This window comes from Lutra lutra, chromosome 10 (genome assembly GCF_902655055.1).
Source record: "Lutra lutra chromosome 10, mLutLut1.2, whole genome shotgun sequence".
Lineage (NCBI taxonomy): Eukaryota > Metazoa > Chordata > Mammalia > Carnivora > Mustelidae > Lutra > Lutra lutra.
The window spans coordinates 5,643,699-5,669,605 of NC_062287.1; the positions used below are offsets into that span (position 1 = coordinate 5,643,699).

At 42.9% G+C, this 25,907-nt stretch overlaps 1 protein-coding gene across 2 annotated transcripts in view; it reads left to right on the forward strand.

Moving 5' to 3' along the window:
• The window catches only part of ATM (ATM serine/threonine kinase), a 127,459-nt gene extending 103,203 nt beyond the window's left edge, over positions 1-24,256 (forward strand). For both annotated transcript variants that reach the window (XM_047691106.1, XM_047691105.1), the window contains exons 53-65: positions 679-792; positions 1,147-1,305; positions 1,717-1,855; positions 2,880-2,962; positions 4,365-4,505; positions 5,234-5,350; positions 8,558-8,707; positions 10,517-10,682; positions 12,184-12,270; positions 15,751-15,865; positions 16,522-16,585; positions 21,588-21,724; positions 21,821-24,256. In XM_047691106.1, the coding sequence (XP_047547062.1) occupies positions 679-792; positions 1,147-1,305; positions 1,717-1,855; positions 2,880-2,962; positions 4,365-4,505; positions 5,234-5,350; positions 8,558-8,707; positions 10,517-10,682; positions 12,184-12,270; positions 15,751-15,865; positions 16,522-16,585; positions 21,588-21,724; positions 21,821-22,004 (1,656 nt within the window). In that variant the 3' untranslated portion in view covers positions 22,005-24,256. The remainder of the gene's footprint in view (positions 1-678; positions 793-1,146; positions 1,306-1,716; positions 1,856-2,879; positions 2,963-4,364; positions 4,506-5,233; positions 5,351-8,557; positions 8,708-10,516; positions 10,683-12,183; positions 12,271-15,750; positions 15,866-16,521; positions 16,586-21,587; positions 21,725-21,820) is intronic.
• Positions 24,257-25,907: the final 1,651 nt, after the last annotated feature.

Below are 25,907 nucleotides of genomic sequence, written 5' to 3' on the forward strand. Positions count from 1 at the left end.
AAGATGATGTGACCACAGGCAGGTTTTTCCTCCTGCTTTATCATTTCTGAGATTTTTTAAGTGAATTACTTCTGTAAATGAAAAGTAAAGTTTAAGGAAAACGTTAAGGCAGTAGTATTTCATAAGTTTTCATGTAAAAACTTTAGATTTTATTGAGGACACCTAATATTAAAGTTATGCTTACCAGATCTACATTGGCAACCAACTTGAAGCTTACAAGTAAAATGTTTCTCCTGGATGAAAAGAATTACAAGACTCTTAATAGATACAAGCGGTCTCTGCTGCTGGTGCTCATTAAGTCCTGTTAGGTTTAGCGTACAGGGCACAAGTTCCTCCAGTGTATCACACACCGCCTTCTCTGTAGTCAAGACCACAATAGCCCTCAGATCGACATTTCTCTTCCTTAGATTCACTGGAATGAAATCACGCAAGTGTTCTAGTTCTGAATACAGTTTAATTTAGGATCAAATGCTGTGTCTTAGCAGTGAATCAATCTAGAATACCCATCAGGAAGACTAAGATGAATGTCAAGGGAAAAAAATGTAATTAGTTATTAACATTAACAACAACAAGAAGATGATGGTGCTAGTAGCATTATTTTAGAAAAATTTACTTACTGAGATGTGGGACTTTTTAAAATGCATGTTTCTTAAGGCTTTTTTTTTTTTTTAACGATAGACCGATGGAATGAAGATTCCATCATACAAATTTTTGCCTCTTATGTACCAGTTGGCTGCTAGAATGGGGACCAAAATGATGGGAGGCCTTGGATTTCACGAAGTCCTCAATAATGTAAGTAAACTTGAAAATCAAAACACAGCTGCTTTTCTTTCGTATTTTATGTATTACTGTTTTACTCTAGGATATGAAAATACAAAAAGATTCTAGTCATTCGTATTTATTTTGCTATAAAAGGGCAGGAATAAAAATTCCCTTTTGTCTCACCTCACTCCACATAAGATACTCTGTTTCTTTGTCATTTCTCCCCATTCCTCTGTCTCACACATACGCGCACTCTGCCCACGGTGGCGTCTGGTGCAAAAGCACATATCTGTGACGCCAAACGAAAGGAAAAATGTTACGGATTTTCTGTTTTTGTTGGATTGGTTGGTTGCATAAATCTAACAGTCCTTTGTTCTTTGACAGCTTATCTCTCGGATTTCAATGGATCACCCCCATCACACTTTGTTTATCATACTGGCCTTAGCAAATGCAAACAAGGATGAATTTTTGACCAAACCAGAGGCAGCAAGAAGGAACCGAATAATTAAAAATGCACCTAAACAAAGCTCTCCACTCGACGAGGTATTTGGGTTAAACATAGGTACCTTTATGAGTTGCAGCGTTCAGACCTCCCCACAGCTCTCCTTTCTTAAGGCTCAGGGATTCTCTGGCCGCGTTCGGTTTGTTACTGTGCCACTTAACACTGGCTCAGAATTCCTGAATATTCTCCGGGTGTAGTAGATACCAGTACTTTCTTTCCTCACAGCACTGAGCAAAGAAAATATAATTTCAAAATACACCCAAGTCCTTTATTGTTGATCTTATTCCACCTTTGATGTATTTCATTCACAAGGTGACTCTTCTGTTTCTGAGCCACTGTAGTCTTTCCAGTGTTTAGCGCATGAATTCTGCTTCTCCTTTTGTTATAATGGAAAATATAAGTGTTGGGTATTTCTTTCTGTAATGTTGTTTTGTTTTTTCTTTTCTGAATAGGATCGAACCGAGGCTGCAAACAGAATAATACACACTATCCGAAGTAGGAGACCTCACATGGTCAGAAGTGTTGAGGCGCTCTGTGATGCTTACATCATATTAGCAAACTTAGATGCCGCTCAGTGGAAGACGCAGAGAAGTAGGTGTTTGAAAGAATGACAGCTGATTTTATGCTATGTTTTTCTCTGGATGGGTATACAAAGAACCGAGCCTAATATGTAATCTCTCTAATTTACCTACATAACGTTCATTACAGACATGAAGGTCCTTATGATTATGGTTCCCACATGGTCCAAAGCTGAATTTTTCTCCAGTAGCTTCAGCAACCCCTAGTCCCTTACCATTTAATATCTTCTGTTACCTGGTAATATGTGACTGTACTGAATTAATTATTTGATTTCTCCAGGTCATCTCCTGGTACAAATACTTGTACCAGATAATTAATTGCATAGAGGCAAAGCCATTAAAATAACTGAATAACTGACAGTTTTCAGGGTCAGAGCCTTCTTAAAATGTTGTTTCCCATAGTGCCCTAGGTCTTAAAAATGAGAAGCCTTTACTATTTCCTCTGTAAGCGTTAGAATGCCTTGCATGTAATCTGTCACTCTTCTTACTGACTCTGTTCAAATAATTATAAACTGCTGTGATATTTGGTTATGTGTATGCATTCAAGTTTCTCTCCCCAAATTTTAACAATTGTATTCCCTTTTCTGTTCAGAATCAGGTCTTTGCATTTACGTTCTTCACGCTTGAAAATAAGACTGAGAATTCTCATAGTATTCCTCTAAGCAAACAAAGCATATTAATCATCACATCCTTTGGTTACATTTAATAATAATATGGTGGGAGTACATTATCTGTGTGCCAGAAGGCTGTTGTGTAATTGTCTTAAGGCACTCAGCCGGGACGGGTGAGCTGGGTTCTGGCCTAATTACTAATGCCAGGTACCTGCAGAGTCACGTGTAAGCCATGTCAGCCGTTGTCCTGCTCTGGCCCTGCACTACATCATGTCTCAAGCCCTAGGTCTTCATTTCTGGATCAGGGCCAGAACCGCAGATTAGCCACAGGTTGGGGTCTGTGGCATCTACTGAATTCTTCTGCTTTACCTTCAGAGCGGTTCCTCAGTGCCTTTTGTCACCAGAACCTCTTTATTTTAAATACAGGAGGCATAAATATCCCAGCAGACCAGCCAATTACTAAACTGAAGAATTTAGAAGACGTTGTTGTTCCAACTATGGAAATTAAGGTAATTTACTATTAACTGTCTTGATTTTTTTATTGAACTAAATTCTTCATTAGGTTAACTATTTGACATCAAAGTGGTTAAGATTGGGACTTCCATGTTTCGTCCTATAGTTTCTTTACAGACTCCCTTTACCTAAGCCTGAAAATACTCAAAGGGTTCTCCTGCTTTCTTTTCTTTTGCCTTCAGTTTTACACCTTCCATCTTCCTTGTGAAGAAGGTTTGTAGACTGTTACCTTCAGTGGCCAAAAGAAGAAAATGTTCTATGTGCTTTCGCCAAGATTAATTTTTAACTGGGCAAGAAAGTCCCTAAATGCTTTATATTTTAAAAAGTCTCTGTGTTAGAATGTATTGACTATCATGTATTATGCTATTAAGTAATCCAGTACATGTTACAGTATTAAATTAACTGTAATATGCATGATACTTTAGCTACCTTGTGCTGATCTTTTATTGCTAGAAATACCAAGTTGGCAGTGATGTATGTAATAACAGAGATGATAGTTTAGTAACGGACTGTTAACTACAGAGAACACACGGATGGTGACCAGAGGGGAGGTGGGTGGGGGATGGGGATGGAGGAGGGCACTTGTCTCATGAGCACCGGGTGACGTATGCAAGTGCTAAATCCGTATCTTGTGCACCTGAAACTAACAATAATAACTCTAATTAACTGGAATTAAAAACAAAAAATTTTTAAAAAGGATCATTTGACTACATTCTTAGTATATGTAGTTATTTGATTTGAAAGGTAGGTAAGCTGAGTATTTCCTGAAAATGCCACAGTTAGCAGCATTTCAACCTAGAATACCACTCTACACACTTCCTTAAAAACTTACCTTACGGGGCGCCTGGGTGGCTCAGTGGTTAAAGCCTCTGCCCTCGGCTCAGATCATGATCCCAGGGTTCTGGGATCGAGCCCCGCATCGGGCTCTCTGCTCAGCAGGGAGTCTGCTTCCTCCTCTCTCTGCCTGCCTCTCTGCCTACTTGTGATCTCTGCCTGTCAAATAAATAAATAAAATATTAAAAAAAAAAAAACTTACCTTACTATGTTATTGTGAGACATTTACTGTTTCTCAGAGGACTTAACCTTGACAAAGTCCGCCGTAAGACCTGAGAGCAGGTTGAATCTTCAGTAGCTTTTTGGCAACACTCTTGTAACACTGTGCGCCCCAGGGTTAGTGAGAGATGCCTAGAAAGGTGACTTGTGTGACTTCCCAGCCTTTCTGGTGTTGAATTCTGTTTCTTTCATTTGAACAGGAAGCAGATTACCACTTGAGCTCTTAACCCACAGCATGTTGTCGTTCATTCCTCTGTTTCGTATTTAAATTGTCATTTATAATTCATTTTCCTTTAAAAGCACATAGTGTACCTGACCTGTTCTTTCATTTACACGCTTCATTAGGTGGACCCCACCGGAGAATACAGAAATCTGGTGACTATAGAGTCATTTAAAGCAGAATTTCGTTTAGCAGGAGGTTTAAATTTACCTAAAATAATAGACTGTCTGGGCTCTGATGGCAAGGAAAGGAGACAGCTCGTCAAGGTGAGACTCCCCTCCGGTTGTGCGGTCCATAGTGGCGTAGTGACAAAAGTCAGAACTGCAGTTGACATTTACTTCCTGCTTTGCGTCCTTATTTTTCTTCTCAAAAATTGCAAGTCAGTAAAACTTACACAATATAAATAAGCATTATTTTCTAGAAGCAGATTGCTTTTCCTAAATTTCGTGTGTCTCTGGAAGGTCAGCATTGTAACAGCTGACTGCAGCAAATGAACACTTCGGACATGTACAGATATGATGAGGTTATCAGTCCGCTTGTTTGTTATGGGAAAAACCGTTTAGGTGACTTGCTTCTTTTCTTGAAGAGTTCAAGTTGAAGGGATCCTGAGTGTGGCACTGTGCCAGCAGCTAGTAAATCTATCTGGAAGGGGCCAGCATTCCTCCCTCACTCTGCTCCCAAATTCTCCCGGCTGTGCTGGGAGGTCGTGGAGGGGGACAGTGCGTCGTGCCCTCCAGTGGAGGAGTCCCAGGTAGCCTCATTCCAGAAGCAGCAAGGGGGAACGTTTTTTTAAACTGGTCTGCCTCCCTAGTGTTACAGCTTACTCTAAATGAAAGACCAGCATTAGGTCTTAGTCATTTAAGAGACTGAGAAGATGGGGACGGGTACTCACGTATATTTCTGAGCGCCCTCTCGTTGTCCTCGGGTGGCTCTCTGTGTGATTTGATCATAAAATGGACTGTGCCCAGTTGTTCGTGCTCTGATTACTCTGAAGGGCCGTGACGACCTGAGACAGGATGCAGTCATGCAGCAGGTTTTCCAGATGTGTAACACGTTACTGCAGAGGAACACGGAGACCCGGAAGAGGAAACTGACCATCTGCACATACAAGGTGACCGCTTCACGCTGCTGCCCCTTCAGCAAGAGCCTAGAAACGATGCCATGACCCAGACAAGGGCTCAGCCAGTGTTTTCTGAGAGAGTAAACATTTTGGACTTTGTGGGCTACGCAAGGTCTCTGTGGCGTGGTCACTGGAAAAGTGCACATTGTGGTTGGTGGCTCGGGAGTCTTGGTCCTTTTGCCTTTTGCCCGTCTTCCGTGTGATAGTCATGAAACCCTGCTTTTCCCTTAAGTTAGTTGAAAAAGAAGTCTCTTGTCAGGTCACATACAGCATTTGGAAGAGCTGGTTCCTGACAAGACGAGTGGGTTCTGTAGAGGTCTAAGAGCTATCTCAGGCTCAGCAAGTTTAAAGTAGAACTTTCGGTGAATACCTGCGCCCCCAGAAGGACCGCTCTTCGCAGACCAGCGAATGGCACGGCCTTCCCCGAGTTGCTCGGTCCAAAGTCAGGAGGCGGTCTGTCTTTTCCTTTTTATTACTATTGGAAATTTCAAACATACATAATATAAAAGTACATAGAATAATGTAATGAACTGCCTCGTACTGGCGCCCGGTTTCAGTCGTGATCAGTTCAGGATAATTTGTTTCATTCTACTTCCACCTACTTCCTTCCCTTCAATATTATGTTGAAACAAAATGTCCTGTCATTTCATCTGTAAACATTTATTTCAGTGTGTAGTTATAGAACATGTTTTCTAAAAAACAAAACAGAACCACAATACTGTCATCACTCCTAAAAGAGCAGTAATTCCTAAATATCATGTAGAATATCAGCATCATTTTAAACTCCCCTCTCCCTTTCTCTGCTCTCTCCCTTTCCCTCCTTCTCTCCACCCCCCCTCAGATCTCACACCTGTTCCACTAGCCAGTCCTTACCAGCCTGCTTTCCCTCGAGTCCCTGTTACTGCCTCTGCCGTTCCCGCCCTGCAGTCACGTCTCTTCTGTGGAGTCTCGCCATCCCCTTCTTCCCTGGCCCCGCCAAAGCTCCTTTACTCACAGCAGCTGGGATGGTCCATTTAAAAGAGTCTGAGACAGAATAAATCTGTCCATTTCCTATTCTGAATTCCAGATGAGTTCACTTACCCCTGAATGAAGTGCTTGGCCTTTGCTCGTCTCTTCGCAGCTTCATCTGCTGCTCCCCCCACCCTCCACTCTGCCTGCGCCGGCTCCGTCTTCTCCCCTCGGCGCAGCTGCTCTGCCTGCTGTGGCTGAGATCTGCCGGTTTGGGGTCACATCAGGGCTTCCCTACTCCCCTGGGCCTGGAATGCTCGTCCCCCAGACCCTGTACGCCCTCCTGTACTGCATTCAGGTTTCTCTCCGTGTCACCTCCTCAGAGAGGCCTCTCTGACCCTGCCTCTCTTAGTCACTTTTTAAAATGCCTCTTTTCTTCTGTTAAACACATAATAGACTCTCCACAAACACAGTTAATAAATTAGTGAAAGGCGTTAAGACACCAGACAGGTCAGCATGTATGAGTACGTTAAAATAAAAAATTGAGGAATTAAAGATTCTATAAAGACAAGTGGCCAACTAGGACAAATGACTTTAATAATAGTAACAAAGGGTTGTTATAATATTAATGACAGCAAGGGATTAATAACAGTAAGGGATGTATAAATAGCTGTCACCAGCCAGTTGTAGAAAGGCTAACATGTCCATAGGAAAATGGGTGTAGAATACAGACAGCTGAGGAAGAAAATATTAAATTTGACTTTGCCTTACTGGGCATCTGAAAATAGAAATCAAAGCCACAGTGAGATACTGTTGCCTGCCTCTCAGATCAGCACAGTACTGGGTGTAGAGACAGGCAAAACCACTTTGGGTAGTTCTTTGGTGATATCTGGTGAACGAAACAGGAGACGCACATCCCCTGTGACCCAGGGGTTCCGTTCCTGGTGTGCATCTGTGCCCACATGGTGGTGTTCTTACACAGTCTGCGGTTGCTGAAGCAAATGATCTAGGGTTACACGTACTCATGCAGCTGAGAGTAAAGTAGTGTTGGGTAAAAAACAAATTGCAGAAGCCTTCACGGAGTATAATACTCTTTTATTTAAAGCTTAGAACTATCTCTGTATATATTGCTTTGAAATAAAAATATATCAAAAAATACATGAATATGAATGATAAGCACATTAGCAGTCCTCTTGCTGGTGGGGAAGGGCAGGAGGCCAGGGAGGGGCATGCAAGGGAGCTTCATCTCCTTGCAGCAAATGTGAGAAAATCTTAGATTTCATAAAGCTGTTTAGTGGGTAAAAGGGTGTTTGTTTATATCATTTTCTGTACTTTGTGTATGTTTATATATGTCATAATTTTTTATATTTCCGGTAAAATTGCTAATTTTATGTTCAGGAATATATTTCCTCTTCATGTAGCTAATAAGACTCTAAAGCAAGAATACGTATACTTTTAATTATCAAAGTATATTAGTTTTTTTTTTTTTTAAAGATTTATTTATTTGACAGAGCACAAGTAGGCAGAGAGGCAGACAGAGAGAGAGACAGGATAGTAGGCTCCCCACTGAGCAGAGAGCCTGATGTGGGGCTCGATCCCAGGACCCTGAGAGCATGACCTGAGCCGAAGGCAGAGGGTTTAACCCACTGAGCCACCCAGGCGCCCTCAAAGTATATTAGTATTAAAGTTATACTCAGTATTTTCCAAAGTGAAATCTTCAAATTGTTTGATTTTAAACGTATGAGGGGCACCCAGGTGGCTCAGTCAGTTAAGCATCTGCCTTCAGATCAGGTGACGATCCCAGGGTCCTGGGATCGAGCCCCGCATTGGGCTTCCTGCTCAGTGGGGAGCCTGCTTCTCCCTCTGCCCCTCCCCTGGCTTGTGCTCAGTCTCTGACAAATAAATAAAACAAAAGCTTAAAAAAAAAAAAGGTATGAGGAAAGCAGGTAATTCCTATGCTAAATGGCGCGAACTGTGACTCAGTCACAGATGCTGCTGAAAGACCTGGTCAACAGGAGTCCCGGGGACTGAGAGCAGAGCAGGTCCTAGGAGTGTCAGCCGCAGGCCCATCTGATTTCTGGAGCTTGAGTGTGTTTTCCATTGCTTATCTCCAAGGAGTTCTGTTTCCTCTGGACACAGAATCAGGGATACACCCGAAAGAACTGATTTCCAGGGACTGGTAGTTGAGTGGCGGTCACCTGCTCTTCGGGACCCTTCCCGTACTCAGAAGGCATCTCCTCTGTGATGCAGGTGGTTCCGCTCTCCCAGCGAAGCGGCGTGCTCGAGTGGTGCTCGGGGACCGTCCCCATCGGCGAGTTCCTTGTCAACAACGAGAACGGTGCTCATAAGAGATACAGGCCGAAGGACTTGAGCGCCATTCACTGCCAGAAGAAGATGATGGTGAGTGACCCTCGCGAGGAGAAACAAGTGCGAGGTCGTGGGCCGGCGCGCCGCAGCTGACCGCTCACGCGTCAGAGCACACGGTGTCTCACTGGCGCCAGGCGGTGATCCTAAGGGAGAAGGCCGGCCGCCAGCACGAAGTGTGTGTGAGCGACACAGGGAGGTTTGTAAGCTCTGTAAAGTGCCAGCCCTTGTCTGATGAGAGATTGAGCATCCGGTGGAATGCTAGTTTGCCTCCAGTGTGGGGTAAGCGGATTCTTAACAAAACACTAACTAAAACCAAAAAACAGATAATAATTTTTATATAAAACTGATAGATCTTTTAAGACATTGGCCACATCACACTAGCCTCATGGCCTGACGTTCATCCGGCCTGTCACAGTATGGACAGGACGTGTCCTTTCTCCGGACACTGCGCACACTCATCATCACCGTACTTACCCCATTTTAAAATGAGAGGAAGTCCAGAAATTTGACTTGCCCAGGTCAAGGAGTTAATGGTGGAGCAAGGATTTGAATCTTGTCTGTCCAACCCTAAAATGCATTACTTTTCCTTTTACTGTGCTTTGTGATATGTCATTTTTAAACTGGATGGCAGAGTGCCATCACGTCGTAATGGAAGGCGGTCCCGCGTACCATGCAGGCCCAGGGGAGGAAGTGCTTCGTTCTGCTTGTGAAGGGCAGGAGCGGAAAAGCTTCGTAGGGGAGTGGCCTTTGAGCTGAGATGACTGAGATGACTGAGTTGGTTTTCTAAGCAGAAGCCACGCGCAGGCAAAGGGAAAGAGGCCTGGACAGGCAGATAGCTGAGGCCTAGGTTTTGAGAAGGAGATCAGTGAGACTAAAGCAGTAGTTGTTAGTCAAAAAACAGAGGGTTGCTTCATGAAATGCTAAGAACTTGGTACTTTATCTTGAAAGCAGTAGAGAACCCTCCAGAAGGACAGCAATACCAGAGTTGCATTTTAGAGAAAGAACTCTGAGCCCTGTGGGCTACATTTTTGAGAAGCTGACTAGAGGCATGACACGGGGACCGTGAATGCGGACGAACAGCAGTAGGAATGGGGAGTAGGGGTGCATACAGAAATAGTGGGGAGGCAGGACTGATGGGATTTGGTTACTGATTAGAAGTGGGGTTGGGGAAAAAGTAATCAGTGGTGCCCGGTGTTTGGGTGATGGGCTGGATGGAGGATGTCTACGGTGTAGAGAGAGAAGTGGCTGAGGTTCCCTGAGGAGGAGAAGGGGAAGAAGTCATTGGGGTTTGGCAGTGACCCGGGTGAAGATGCTGAGTGGGCGGTGGGAGAGGCAGGGCAGGCTGGAGCGTCATGAAGACAGCTTGGCCCGAGATGCAGCTGGGGGTGGCGGGTACAGGGTGGGAGCGCGGCCCCCTGAGGTGGCTCGGCAGGCTCTGCCACCGGAGGACAGATCTGAGGCGCGTCACCCATTCTGGCTTCCCTGTCTCCTCTTGTGCCCCTGGGGCTCTGTGACCTCAGACCATCTGGAGGTCTGGAGCCGGTTCTCCCTGTTCTGTTTGCTTCTGCATAGATAACAGAATCACTCCAGTGCGAACTGCATTAAAACAAACAACAGTCCCGGTTGGTGTGTCTCCTTCCAGGAAGATTCACACTTGAGCCCTGAAGGGCTTATACCTTGTCACTGTCTCTGACCACACTGCTCGCTGCTGGGTAGACCCCACCTTGTTCATCCCTTTGTTGCCTCCGCATCCACGGAACTGTTTTCAATCCAGAAACTCTTGTGGACGTTAAGGTAGTTAAACACAATATTGAGAAAATTTTATATTTGATCTTTTTAAAGGATGTACAAAAGAAGTCTTTTGAAGAGAAATATAAAACATTCATGGATGTCTGCCAAAAATTTCAGCCGGTTTTCCGTTATTTCTGCATGGAAAAATTCCTCGACCCGGCAGTTTGGTTCGAGAAGCGACTGGCTTACACTCGCAGCGTGGCCACTTCCTCTATCGGTAAATGCTCCCGTCCGCCGTGTCCCGGCCACTTTCTCATTCACCGGGTGACGGTACTCAGGGAGCTTGTCGGCCAGACCGCCCTCATCTTTCCACTGTCCTGCTTCTCCTTCATCCCGGTTCTCAGTTTGTAACTCACCCTTCCAAGCTTCTGCAGGAAAGAATTCTCCTACTCCAGAGAGACAAAAGACTGGCTCTTCTTTGTTCAGTAGTGAATATGGCGTATTTTCAATCTTCCCTCAATAGATTATTTTCTGAGATCGCCTTTGGGAAATAATAAAACCCATGATAACTATATTTAACTTACCTCCTTTAACTGTTGTTCTTTTGCACAGAATTCTGTTATCACTAAGTGACTGAATCTATTTTTTTAAATTTTTATATTTTAATTACTTTTCAGTGTTCCAGAATTCATTGTTTATGCACCACACCCAGTGCTCCATGCAATCCGTGCCCTTGATAATACAGGCTCCCCCAACCTTCCAACCCCCTCCCCTCCAAAACCCTCAATTAGATCCTCAGAGTCCACAGTCTCTTATGCTTCGTCTCCCCTTCTAATGTCCCCCAATTCACTTTTCCTTTCCTTCTCCCAATGTCCTCCATGTTATTCCTTATGCTCCACAAATAAGCGAAACCATATTGAATCTATTTAATAGAATTTTATGTTTGGATTAGAAATCATGATATATATTCAAATACATAGTGCACACTACATATTTTGGCCTTTTTTTAATTAGTAAGAGACTGGCATAGCTAGACAGGGCAGTTAGCAAAAGCCTAGAGTATGAAAACTAATGTTGAATACCAGCTATCTTCTAATCTATTAATTTTTAACTAATAAAGACCATCCCTCTATCATTTAGGCAGGGCCAAGAAGACAGGGCCATAGTTAGTGTGTGTACTGACCAAGTTCTAGGTCATTACAGAACCCTTTTCTGGTCCACAGTGAGAATCACTGATCTGATTCAGCTGATTCAGTTTGTAAACAAGAAAGGAGACCCAGTTCATGACAGCGCCAGCCAGGCGCACGGGCGTCCTCATGCTGTTTTTCATTAGGTCACAAGTGTTCGGGCACACCATCATCTATCTTCAAAACAGAAATGCAGTTTTTCCTGGACATAAGCCTGATGAAATGAATTAACGATTAATTTGTGTTAAATTTAAAAGTATACTCAAAATATTTGAGGGGATATAATGCCTTGCTAAATAATAGGTCTCAACTTGAACCACACTAATTTTCAAGGGATGACTATTTTTAAATGTATGCTTTTTTAGCACATCATCTAGAATTTGTAAAATGCAGCGTTAATGAAAACAGCCAAGATGTGACTTAACTCAAAGTGGCAAGTTATGTGCATATTCTTTTTGAAGCAGGCCAAAAGCCTACAGTACTTAAAAGTCATGTTGTCAGAGGTATCAATAGAAGTTATGGATGGATGTGTTCTAGAAATAGATGATCCCAGTGATTTCAGGTTGGTTTCTTTTTTTTTTTTTCCCCTAGTTGGTTACATACTTGGACTTGGTGATAGACATGTACAGAATATCTTGATCAATGAGCAATCTGCAGAACTTGTACATATAGATTTGGGTGAGTAACAGAAGATCAGAAATGTATCTTTATTCTGTTTATTAAATATTTAGTCATAGGAAATGATATTTGCCCCCAGGATGCTACAAGTGTGAGGGAGACAGACCAAAGTAATAAATGTTTAAAAAAAAAAACGCATAAACACATGCTGGAGGGAATAGCTAACTCTGTTGAGATAATGAGTGGAACTTATTATAACAGGCAATATTTAAGCCAGGTCTTCGAAGAAAGCAAATCCGAAATGGGGACTCATGGGGATGTAACCTGTAGGAGCGGTGAGGCATCGGAGATGGCCGGAGTTGAGTAGCTGGAGGGGTAGCTTGGTATTAGACTGTAAAAAACCAGGCTCAGGGTTTCAACTTTAACCTGTGAGACAAGGGGAAGTAAATGAAGATTTACTGAAGGAGGACATGATCCTGTTTACACTTGATCTTAGCCAAAAGGCCGAGAAGCGATGGACATGATCCTGTTTAATTCCTAGAGAAATAATTTGGGGAGCAATACTGGGAGCGCCAAGACACGTTTGGGGCTCGTATCCTAGTTAAGACAATAGAAGACTCAGACGAAAGCTGTGGAGGTCAGGAGCTGGGCTGGGGCGCGTCTTTGCTGTAACCTGCAGCGGGGATGTTAGATGTTGGCAACGGTGGGAGAAGGGACGCCGGGATAACTGACATTTCTAGTGAAGGAACGCGGCAGGTTTTGTGAAGGAGGAGCAAGCAGTGCGTTCACTTTTGCATCTTGTTTTTAGGTTTTTTTTAACAGAATTTATTTTTTTTAAGATTTTATTTATTTATTTGACAGAGATCACAAGTAGGCAGAAAGGCAGGCAGAGAGAAAGGAAGGGAAGCAGGTTCCCTGCTGAGCAGAGAGCCTGATGCGGGGCTCGATCCCAGGACACTGGGATCATGACCTGAGCCAAAGGCAGAGGCTTAACCCACTGAGCCACCCTGGTGCCCCAGGTATTTTTTTTAAATAACATTTAAATTTTTAAAGATTTTATTTATTTGACAGAGATCACAAGTAGGCAGAGAGGCAGGCAGAGAGAGAAGCGGGGAGAAGCAGGCTCCCCACTGAGCAGAGAGCCCAATGTGGGACTCGATCCCAGGACCCTGAGACCATGACCTGAGCCGAAGGCAGAGGCTTAACCCACTGAGCCACCCAGGCACTCTGTTTTTAGGTATTAATAGGACTTCCAGGTATAATGGGCATTTAATACTTAGAGAAAGCAAAGGGGTTGAGCTTAATGATAGAGCTGGGAACCTTCTGCTAGTAGATGTCATTTGAGGTCACTGGTCTGGAGGAGGTTCTGATCTTCTGTATCATCCTCAATAAAGAGGACTGAGGACAGAAACCTAAGGAATGCCAGCTTTGAAAAGCCTGAGTCAGGAAAAAAAAACAAGTCATGGGAACAAGAAGGCAGGGGTATCTTGGAAGGCGGGAGGTCGGGGGTGGGGGGGGGTGGAGTTTCCATAAAGGAAGAAGTACTCAGACTACAGGTCAGATAAGGTGAGCACTGAAAACAGGCCTTTGAATTGAACAGTTAACCAGTGCTCACGGCTTAGGAAGTAATTTGGATAGAATGGAAGAGTGAGGGGGCCTGAGTGGCTCAGTGGATTAAGGCCTCTGCCTTGGGCTCAGGTCATGGTCCCAGGGTCCTGGGATCGAGCCCTACATCATCAGGCTCTCTGCCCCGCGGGAAGCCTGCTTCCTCCTCTCTCTCTCTCTGCCTGCTTGTGATCTCTGTCAAATAAATAAAAATTTTTAAAAAATTGGAAGAGTGAGATTGCAGAAAGGTAAGGACTGAAAGGAGTTAGGATGTACAGCTGTCCACAGGAGGTTTAGAAGGACGGGAGAGGCATTCGCTGCAGAGATGAGAGAGACATGCTTCAGCCTTTTTTTTTTTCTTTTTTTTAGGTTTTGAGGGGTTTTTGTTGTTGTTGTTCATTTGTTTTTCTAAGAGGAGAGCGGAGTGAACATGTTCTATATTGATATGTTCTGTATTGATAAGCTAGAGGAGAGAGACGGAGATCCTGAAATAGCGAGAGAAGTCCTCCGGCATATGGGGTACAGTTGGCTTTATACGGGAGGCACATCAGCTTCTCTCCTGAGAGGAGGAAAGTCTTGAGCTAGAGGGGAGAGAATTGGAGGGAAATAACATTTACTCTTCTAACTGAGAAAATGAAAGCATGCTTGCTGGCTGAGCGTCAGAGGGATGGTAATTGGCCTTGTAAGAACAGTACAGGGCAAACCGGGCTCTACGGAGGTGAGACCAGAGCTGAGCGGAGATGGGGAACAGACGACACGCTGGCAGTCCCCAGGGCGCTCGCCTGCCGCGAGGAGCCTGCATTTGCTGCGGAGCGAGTAGTGTCTTCACATGCGTTCTTCTGGCCTCCCTGGCATCTCCGTTGTAACTGGAGATATGAGGCAGCAGTGAATGGACTAGGAAAAGAAGGAAGGCTGACAGACTAGAAATCTCACTGAGTTTAAAGACTCTTTTTAAGATTTTTTTTCTTATTTATTTGACAGAGACACAGCGAGAGAGGGAACACAAGCAGGGGGAGGGGGAGAGGGAGAAGCAGGCTTCCTGCAGAGCAGGGAGCCCAGTGCGGGGCTGGATCCCAGGACCCTGGGATCATGACCTGAGCCGAAGGCAGACACTTAACGACTGAACCACCCAGGCGCCCCGACAGACTCTTTAATAAGGGGGTAGAAGAGATTTCAGTTAGAATGTGGAATTTAAGATTTCAAAGAAGGTGTGGTATTAGGAAGTTATGAATTCTGTATTGTAACACATGGAAGTCGCTGCTGAGAGAGTAAGATAGAGTTCCGTTAGAATAGAGGAGGTGACATATATTACATGGTTTTCCCTAGAATGAATTCAGTTATCTGAAGTTACACGAGTAATGACCGCTGGAGGCACAGAGTTGGTGGGAGGGACGTGGGCGAGTGTGAGGGATCTTGGTGGTGATGGGAATATTCTGGACCTTGCCTGGATCAGTGTCCGTGTCCTGCCTGTGATACTGTACTGCATGGTTTTGCAAGATTGGGGAAACATGAATAAAAGTTATATGGGGAATTTTCTATTTTGTATATAGTATCTTACGAATGCATATCAATCTATAGTTATCTCAGAATAAAAAGTTTCATTTAATAAAAATTTTTAATATAGAACTAATATGCGTGTATACTTAAATACATAGAAATTAAGATTATAGGCATATTTTGCATTTTAAATCCTCATCACATTTCATTTTAAGAAATCACCCTTTAATCTAGAACTTCCCTATGTCTAGAAGTAGTTATGCTTTTTAAATTTGAGGTGCCTAACAGTGGCCCAGCAGAAAGAGAAAAACCACCGTGAGTTCTGGTCCTGTGCACAGTCTCGGGCAGATGATCTGGGGCCTCTGTGCAGCTCGTAGGCCCCAAGGGAGGGCAGTCGGTTTGCTCCGGAACCTGACCGCGCTCTACTGTTTACTTTAGGAGTTGCTTTTGAGCAGGGCAAGATCCTCCCGACTCCTGAAACGGTTCCTTTCAGACTCACCAGAGATATTGTGGACGGGATGGGCATTACTGGTGTTGAAGGAGTCTTTAGAAGGTAAGTATCTAAAACAGATGGTATTTCTGTCAGCATTATTTGGATTATCGATTTCCATAGATTCTAGGGTTCGCTGCTAAGTCACCTTCCAGTGCTTGACTGGCCAGGGAAAGATGGTGCTAGTTTGCCCTTCCTCAGGCCATCTGGGACCTCACCCTGCATCCCATACATAGCTGTCCTTCCTCGCCCGCTCTGGAAGCAGCTTGCCTCCACCATTCGTGCCTCAGTCAGCTGCTCAGAGCTCCTCAGGCGCCCATTGCTGGGCAGATAAGCTCTGCTACAGGAGCGTATGATGGCTCAGTTCCTGCTGAAAGCACTGCGTAGGTCCCTATCTTTTCTCAGGATTGGTCCATGTGCTCAGCTTTTACTAGAGTAGTTTCTAGTCAGTGTGAACTAACAGTGGTCAGTGACCGAAAGCCATGTTTCATAGGAGTACTGTGTGTTCTTTTAAAGCTTAGCTTACATTCACATAGATAATTACATTCCTTTCAAAAACATTTACTGAAAACCCAGTCTGCCTAATGTCATGCTCTTTGATATTAATTTGGGAGTCACTAACAAGAACAGTCTCGGCCCAGTATACACGAATAACAAGGATGAAGAGATGTTGGAAACGCTGGTGTGTAACAAAATCCATTTCTGTAATGTGTTTGTAGATGCTGCGAGAAAACCATGGAGGTCATGAGAAGCTCTCAGGAAACCCTGCTGACTATAGTGGAGGTAAAGTAAAAGGAAATCTTGAATATTTTAAATCTTTTAAAAATTTTTAACTTACTGGGGCGCCTGGGTGGCTCAGGTCATAGTCTCAGGGTCCTGGGATCGAGCCCCGCATCGGGCTCTCTGCTCAGCGGGGAGCCTGCTTCCCCCTCTCTGTCTGCCTGCCTCTCTGCCTACTTGTGATCTCTCTTTCCATCAAATAAAAATTTTTTTAAAGATTTTATTTATTTAACTTACTTATTTGAGAAAGAGAGAGCAAGCACAAACAGGGAGGAGGGTCAGAGGGAGATGGAGAAGCAGGTTCCCCACTGAGCAGGGAGCCCAATGCGGGGCTCCTTCCCAGGACCCCAGGATCACAGCCCGAGGTGAAGGGGGCTGCCTTACTGACTGAAATCCCAGCTCCCCTAAAATCTTTATTTCTCTGCTGTTAGACTGTATCTTGTTAGGATGTCACTGATTTGAGGATCGGTGCTTCCTGGTAATGTGGTGGGATGGTGCTAGGGAGCAGGAGGGAGTGAGGTGTGCACGTCAGGACACAGTGGTTCAGAAATGCCTCCAGTCCTTGCAGGTTTTGGGGCATGTTACAGCACCGTAACTCATCTCTAGTATTTAATTCATAAACCAGCACTTTGACATCTTCACTCTCTCCTGTGGCACAACTTGCTTTCAGAATGGTTTCCGTTGGGTTTTGGAGAGAAATCATTAAATTATATCGCCTTTACCCCAGCCCAGGTTCAGAATGTGTAATCACTGCCTCATGTTGATCAGGAAGAAAGAAAAGGAAATGATGCAGATTTCCAGTGCTTAATGGCATTAGCTCTACCCCAGAGAGAATTCTGTCCCTTAAAGCAATGACTCACCATGCTGGTGTGTGGGGCAAGAGATCAGGTGTTTCCTGCACAAGGAAACGTGGGCAGCGGAGCACGGGCCGGCCTCCCTCACTTACAGCCTCAGCGCTTATCCTCTAACCCCTGGTGCTCGGCGGGCCATACTTGAGTATTACCTACACAGCTCTTAAAAAATACTCATGCTGACCGTATTCAAACCATACTTCCAGGGGTAGGGCAGGGACATTTGTGTTTTTTTAAAAGCTATTGATATCCACTGGTCGGAGGCCAGGGATGCTGCTAACCATCCTGTCACACACAGGATAGCCCCTGCAACAAAGAAGTAGTCAGCCAAAAATGTTAGTAGTGCCGGCACTAAGAAACCCTGCTCTAGCTTAATCAGTCTGTAGTCCTTTATTGTTTTCATTCAGCTTCTGTTTTGATAATAAGACTCAAATCATTTTTTGAAGTACTCTGGTTCTTACTTGAATTCAAAATTCACAAATATGACTCCTAACTGAGCCCCTAGGGTTTGAAATGATTTGTGTTGTTTCTCTACTGAAACCCAAGACAGCCATATAAGCTCTTTGTAGTACTAGAAGCCTCCATTCCTTTTCACTATTTAATAAAATGTACCTCACTGTGGGTTCAAACCTAAGCCATCATCAACTTCACACAGACTGCTATAGGCAGAAGACATCACAAACCTAACGGTAACTACAAATCAAAAACCAGTAATAGAGGGCGCCTGGGTGGCTCAGTGGGTTGAGCCACTGCCTTCGGCTCAGGTCATGATCTCAGGGTCCTGGGATCGAGTCCTGCATCGGGCTCTCTGCTCAGCAGTGAGCCTGCTTCCCTCTCTCTCTCTATCTGCCTGCCTCTCCGTCTACTTGTGATCTCTGTCAAATAAATAAATAAAATCTTAAAAAAAAAACAGTAATAGACATGCAAAAAGTAAGAAAGGAATCCAAGCATATCATTAAACTAACAACCATGAAAGAGAGACAGAAAAGGATCAGAGAAAAACTACAAAAGCCACCACAAAACAAGTAATGAAATGGCAATAAATATCTATTAGTAATTACTTTGAATGTGAATGGACTAAAAGCTCCAATCAAAAGTCATAGGATGACAGAATGGATAAAAAAAAAAAAAAACCAAGACCCATCTATGTGCTGCCTACAAGAGACTAACCCCAGACCTAAAGACACCTGCAGACTCAAAGTGAGGGGATGGAGAACCATCTTCATGCTAATGAATGTCAAAAGAAAGGGGAAGTAGCAATATTTATATTGGACGAAATAGACTTTAAAACAATGACTGTAAAAACATACAAAGAATAACACGGTATAAAAATAAAGGGGACAGAGGACGCCTGGGTGGCTCAGTCAATTAAGCATCTGCCTTCAGCTCAGGTTATGATCTCAGGGTCCCAGAATTGAGCCCCGTATCAGGCTCCCCGCTTAGCGGGGAGTCTGCTTCTCCCTCTCCCTCTGGTTCTCCTCCTCATTTGTGCTCTCTGTGTCTTAAATAAATAAAATCTTTAAAAAATGATAATAATAAAGGGGACAATCCAGCATGAAGGTATACAAAACTGTAAATATTTATGCACCCAATATGGGAGTAACCAAATACATAAGACAGTTAATAAGAAACGTAAAGGAACTAATCAAGAGAAATACAATAATAGCAGGGGATTTTAACACCCCTCTTACATTTATGGACCAACCTTTGAAACAAGATCAACAAGGAAACAGTGGCTTTGAATGACCAGCTGGACCAGATGGACTTAACAGATATATTCAGAACATTCCACCCTAAAATAGCAGAATCCACATTATTTTCAAGTCACATGGGACATTCTTCAGAACAGATCACATATTAGGCCATAAAACAAGTCTCAACAAATTAAAAAAGAATGAGGTTATGCCATGCATCTTTTCTGACCACAATGCTAAGAAACTGTTACAAAGTCAACCACAAGAAAAAATCTGGAAAGGCCATAAATACATGGAGATTACATAATATGCTACTTAATGAATGGGTCAACTAAAAAAATCAAATCAAAAAGTACATGAAAACACAATGGTACAAATTATTGTGATCAGCAAAAGCGTTTCTCAGTGGAAATGTATAGCAATACAGGCCAACCTCAAGAAGCAAGAAAAATCCCAAACAACCTAACCTTAACACCTACAAGAGTTAGAAAAAGTACAAACAAAACCCATACCAGTAGAAGGAAAGAAATAATAAAAAGTAGAGCAGAAATACATGAAATAGAAGCTTAAAAAAATAAGTGAAACCAGGAGCCGGTTCCTGGAAAAAAATCAACAAAATGGATAAACCTCTAGCAAGACTCATCAAAAGAAAAAAGAAAGGACTCAAAATCACAAATAGGAGAAATAACCCAGAAACACAATTATAAGAATATTATGAAAAACTATGCCAACAAATTAGACAACTTGGAAGAAATGGGTAAATTCCTAGAAGCACCTACCAGAACTGAAGCAGGAAGAAGTAAAAAGTTTGGACAGACTGATTACCAGCAAGAAATTGTTGGGAGTTTTTGAGGACTGATTCAAATAAAACTCCAGAACCAGATGGCTTCTCAAGGGAATTCTCCCAAACATGTAAAAAAGAATACCTGTTCTCAAAACTATTTCAAAAAATAGGAAAGAAAGGAAAACTTCCAGAGTCATTGTATGAGGCCAATATCACCCTGATACCAAAACCTGATGAACACAACATAAAAAAAGAGAACTACAGGCCAATATCCCAGATGAACATAGAGGCAGAAACCTTCAACAGAATATTAGCAAACTGAATCCAGCATTTCATTAAAAAAATCATTCACCATGTGGCCAAGTGGGATTGATTCCTGGTATGCAAGAGTGGTTCAGTATTGCTAATCAATCAGTGATATATTGATAAGAGAAAGGATAAAAATCCTATTATAATTTCAGTAGACACAGAAAAAAGCATTTCACAGAGTACAACATCCATTCATGATGAAATCCCTCAGCAAAGTAGGTTTAGAGGGAACAGACCCAACATCATAAAGGCCTGATATGAAAAACCCACAGCAAACACCATCCTCAATAGGGAGAAACAGAGCTTTCCCTCTACGGTCGAACTAGACAAGGCTGCCCACTCTCACCACTTGTATTCAACATAGTCCTGGAAGTCCTAGCCACAGCAGTCAGACAACAGAAAGAAAAGCATCCAGCTTTGTAAGGAAGAAGTAAACTTTCACTGTTTGCAGATGACAGGATACCAAAAGCAGAAAACCCAAAAGATTCTGCCAAAAACTAGTAGAGCTGATAAATGAACTCAGTGAAGTCGCAGAACACAAAGTCAGTGTGCAGAAATCTGCAGGTGAGCAGACGTTCCACTTTGTGCTGCCGCCCTTTTTGTGTGTTTTCGGTACTTCCATAGGCTGGGACCATGTTTCATTCTAGGCCGTGTCCTGCATCAGCAGTACCAAAATCTGCCCGCTGTTTGATGCTGTTCCGGACAACCGCCAGGGCCACGAAAAACTGTGGGGGCAGTGACTTAGAATATATGCACTTTGTGCCTAAGTTCCAGGGTTACCGTGTGACATGGCTTTAGAGTTGAGAGATCCAGACCAGGTTCACCCACAAAAGGGACCTTGGGTTGGGAGGAGCTTTCAGTAGAGTATACCCTTTGTTCTCGCCAGTGCAATTTAGAACTCATTGAGGGAAGAAGAAAAAGCCTTAAGAATAGAAATCCAAATGTTAGCTTTATTACTGGTAAAATGATGGGTGAAGATGGCCTAGGCCTAGGCTTGCTGGTGCCGTCCAGCTCCCACAGCTGATCTCTTAGTTGGCACAGCCTACCCTTGTGCAGGACCCTAGTGGTGAAAAGGAGGAGAGAAGGAAAGGACTAGTCCTTAGCTCTTTTTAATAGACTAGTCAGGAAACTGCGGTCAAGGGATGTTACCACCTCCACTCAAGGAGGAGAATGGATTCGAAAAGGGAGAAGCATCCCAGAGCATTATGCTAGCCCAGTGTCCTCCACAAGGAAACAAAGTACCTCGTTGGGTCATCCCGATCCCCCCCAGTCACCTACCATTCGACTAGCCCGTGCTTTTTTATCACACTGGTTCCTCTGTCTCTGTCATTGGAAAGCACACCGGTCTTCTGATACATTCTGTCCAGGTTCTCCTCTACGACCCCCTGTTTGACTGGACCATGAACCCGCTGAAGGCTCTGTATTTGCAGCAGAGGCCAGAGGACGACACTGAGCTGCAGTCCACTCCCGCCGGAGAGGACCAGGAATGCAAACGCAATCTCAGGTGAGCCGTCTGTTACCAGCGAGGGCCTGCTGTCCTTCCTGTCCCCAAAGCCCTTGACCTGTCTCACCTCACCACAACCTGTGTGTTTGTCCTTAGTGACACTGACCAGAGTTTCAACAAAGTAGCGGAACGCGTCCTGATGAGACTGCAAGAGAAACTGAAAGGAGTGGAGGAAGGAACGGTGCTCAGTGTCGGGGGCCAAGTGAACCTGCTCATACAGCAAGCCATGGACCCCAAAAATCTCAGCCGGCTTTTCCCAGGATGGAAAGCTTGGGTGTGATCCAGCATATGAATTTCCTTTCCGCTCAATCTTTCCAAATTATACTGTGGCTTTCATTTTTAACCCAACCAACAGACTTTGAGTAGGTCTTAATATTTAACCAAGTGAACTATTTACTGTGTTTTTAAAAAAATGTTTAATACTTGACTCAGTCACATAAAGTCCTCTGACTTGAAAGTCTCAAGGAAAATCTCCTCTCTCAAATTTTAGAAATAAGTGGCATTCCTGCTCTACTTCTAGGCTAAGCATTTGTTTTTTCTTCTCAAGTACATGCTTGTATTATTCACAGTAAAATCCCTGACAGAGGCTTTAGCCAAAAACGGAAGCCACTGGAGGGCGGAGCATGACTGACAGTGTTTGCTTGAGTGTGAATTTGAATACAGAAACTGCTGGACTGAGGTAGCTTTTAATTAACACTTGTTTTCCAGATATTGTATATGAATGATAAATTATTTGATATTAATTTATAAAAGGAAGAAAAAAACTTTAAATTGTAACCATCTATATTTCATGGTAAAGCCACATTAAAAATAGACAATGTTGAAAGCAAATTAGTACTTAAGAAATATGTCTGGAATTTCACTTGGAAGATCACCCATTGTTACTGAATAATGCAGCTGTTACATTACGGAGAACACATTTCTAAGACGTAGCATGGTTTCTCTTCTTAAAATGTATATTGGGTCTTCTCATTCTGTTCTGTCTTTTAAAGCCTTCTGTGCTTTCTCTCTGATGACTTTATATCTCTTCTAGTTTATGAATTCTCTCGTCAGCTGTGTATAATCTTTTTAGACTGTTCACATGTTTCTTTTTTCAAAAATGGATTTTTCATTTCAGGGCGCCTGCCTGCATGGCTCAGTCATGTAAGCGTCGGCCTTTGGCTCAGGTCATGATCCTGGGGTCTTGGGATCGAGCCCCACATTGGGTTCCTCCCTCTCCCCCCGCTCATGGTTTCTCTCTTGAGAGAGAAATAAATTCTTCTTAAAAAATTGTTTTTCTCTCTAAGAGCCCTACATTGTATCAAATTCCTATTGTTTGTATCTGTCGAACCTTGTATTTGGTGGAATGTTTATCCATGTATTTTGTAATTTTGGAGGGTGAGCTTCAGCAAGGCTTTCTCTGTGGAAATCTTGAGTGACCTGGGTTAAGAATTCATTCCAGAGAAGTTTTCTGGAGAACTCTTCCTAAAATTATTTTGCATTTCAAATTACAAACCTGTCCTGGTGTATCTTTTTCTTGTACACTGCCTAAATGAAGATTTGGTATGTACAGGAAGTTTTATTACTATAGTAAATCAGGGGATTGTAGTAAACATAAAGTCTTTAAGAAAGCCTTGAAATCTTTGTAGATGGAATAAGAAATTACTAGTTAGATGACAATACAGGTATATGAATTTGTAGCTGATTCTTGTTAGTTGATGTATGCAATTCTGTAACATTAATCTTCTCATCAGCCTCGAGGTATGCCATAAGTTTCCTGTCCTATTTCAAATATTCTTAATAATAGTTTTGAAAAGTTGGCCAAATTTGCAGATAACAAATCTAGGAGGAATAGCTAATCACAGGTGATAGAATTAAAGATTTTGACAGGTGGATAGTTTTTTAAAGTATTAATTACACAATGTGTTGTATGCTGGGTGCCTCCCATACCTTCTCTGTAGCATATCGCGGCGCGTTAGTGAGGTTATTCTAGCTTGCAGCTGGAGGAAGTGAAGTTTAGAGAAATAAGTAACTTGTCCAAGACCAGAATATAGTACACTGAAGGTACACGGGTAATAAGGAAAAGAATCTAGGCTTCACCAGTCAGTTCAGTGCGAACCAAGTAAAGCAGCTACCGGATAGGCTAATACATCATAGACCGAGAACAGTGTTGTCTGGATTAAGGGAGATCATCGCCCTGACACCTCTCTCTCTGCTGGTCATACCACCGCACGGTGTCTCCTTCCAGTACACATTTAGAAAATATAGGCACTTAGAAATGCTGACGATTTAAATATGGTATAAAGGAAGTCAAAGCAGAGAGGAAAAAAGTCTGGATTTCTTATTTGTAATAGGCAGTTCTTTTAAAAAGTAAGAAAGTATACGGATTTGAAATATAGAAAAACGTGCCATTTCAAGTATTTTGTTTGCACTTTAATGAAATTATATATTTTCTGTAGATTTATTTTAGTACCATTGAATATATTTCTTTACTACACTATTACCGGAATCTGGTTACACTATTCCCTGTTTTTGAATAAATGTAAAAGAAAATATGTGCTAAGCCTCATTTATTTTATTCGGATGTTTGAGTGTTGTGTGTGCCCGGCCCAGGCTGGTTCCCAGGGAGGCAGCAGTGAGCAAGGCAGGAGCAGTCAACCCTTGAAGAGTTTGCAGTTTGGGGCAGACCTGCCACTTCCAGGCCCGTGTCAGCTGCGAAGCTGCTACCCACAACCAGCCTCGTGGGCTGCGTCTCACCCTGACTCGCCTGCTGGTCTCTCTTACCTACCCCATCACAAAAAGGCAAATAAATGTTCCTTGTTTGGGCCCAGAGAGTGATCTAGTTGACATTTCTAAAGTCTGAAAGATACCTTCTGGGATATGACAGATACAAAGGTCCTGATATTCTGAATGTGAAGTCAACATTCCATAATATTTATCATTTCTTAAATAAATTCAGTCCTTCAGAGTTTCAGGCTCTCATTTCTGTAAAAATGATTTTGCATAAATACCATAGAGTCCAATTTTTACAAAATTTAGATTCAGAATTTGGTGAGGAGGGTGAAAATCTTATACACTGAAAAGTATTTCCTAAAAAATTCTGTAACTTGCCCATAAGATACAGCATGCATAAGATTTCTAATGCAGCAATATGTAAAAATGTGTACTTTGTGCACTTAGGCACAGTTTGTGATTCTAAAACAGTGTTTCTTGGGGGTGATTTTGCTTCCTGACTCCGCACCCTCACAGAAGACATTTCACAGTGTCTGAAGGGATTTTTTGTTGTCACTGGCATGGTGAGAGCATGAAACACAGACACACAGTATTGAAAGTGAAGATCAGTGTTTCCAAACTGGGACAGAAACGTGTAGGAGACAAATGGTCATGATTTTCCTTGGCTCTTACCATGTGGTGTGTGTTCACTGCTGGTCTACAAATAACGTGTGGCTATTTTTTAACTGTGGTAAAATACACATAACTTGACCAGCCTTACTGTTTCTTAAGTGTACAGCTCAGTAGTGCCAAGTGCATTCAGTGTCGTGCAGCTCGTCTCCTGTGCCCTTCCCCCCTGCACAACGGAAACTGTACGACCAGTCCACAACTCCCCAGTATATCTCCCCTCTGGGTGGCCGTTGGCAACCACCATTCTAATTTCTGTCCCTAGCTACCTCCTATGAGTAAAATCATACAATATTTGTGTTTTTCTGACTGGCTTATTTCATGAACATAATGACCTTAAGTTTCATTCATGTATGTCAGAATTTCCTTCCTTTTTCAAGACTGAATATTCCATTGTATGTATATACCACCGTTTCTTTTACCCATTTATCCATCAATGGACATGTGGGCTGCTTTCCCCTTTTGGCTATTATGAATAATGCTATGAATATGGCTGTACAAACCTCTCTTAATATACCAAAAGTGGGACTTCTGGATCCTGTGGTAATTATATTTTTTTATTTTTTGAGGAACTATCATACTACTTTCCATAGCAGCTACACCATTTTACGTGCTTACCACCAGTGCACAAGGGTTCCAATATCCACATCTTCATCAACGCCTCGTTTGTTTTTGTTTTTATAGTAGCCATCCTAATGGGTATGGCTGTGAGTCATTCTTACAACTAACAGAAGTACTGTATACTTTATACAAATCTGATGAGTGCCATTGCAAGAACTAACAAGTTCTATGCAGGAATACAGGC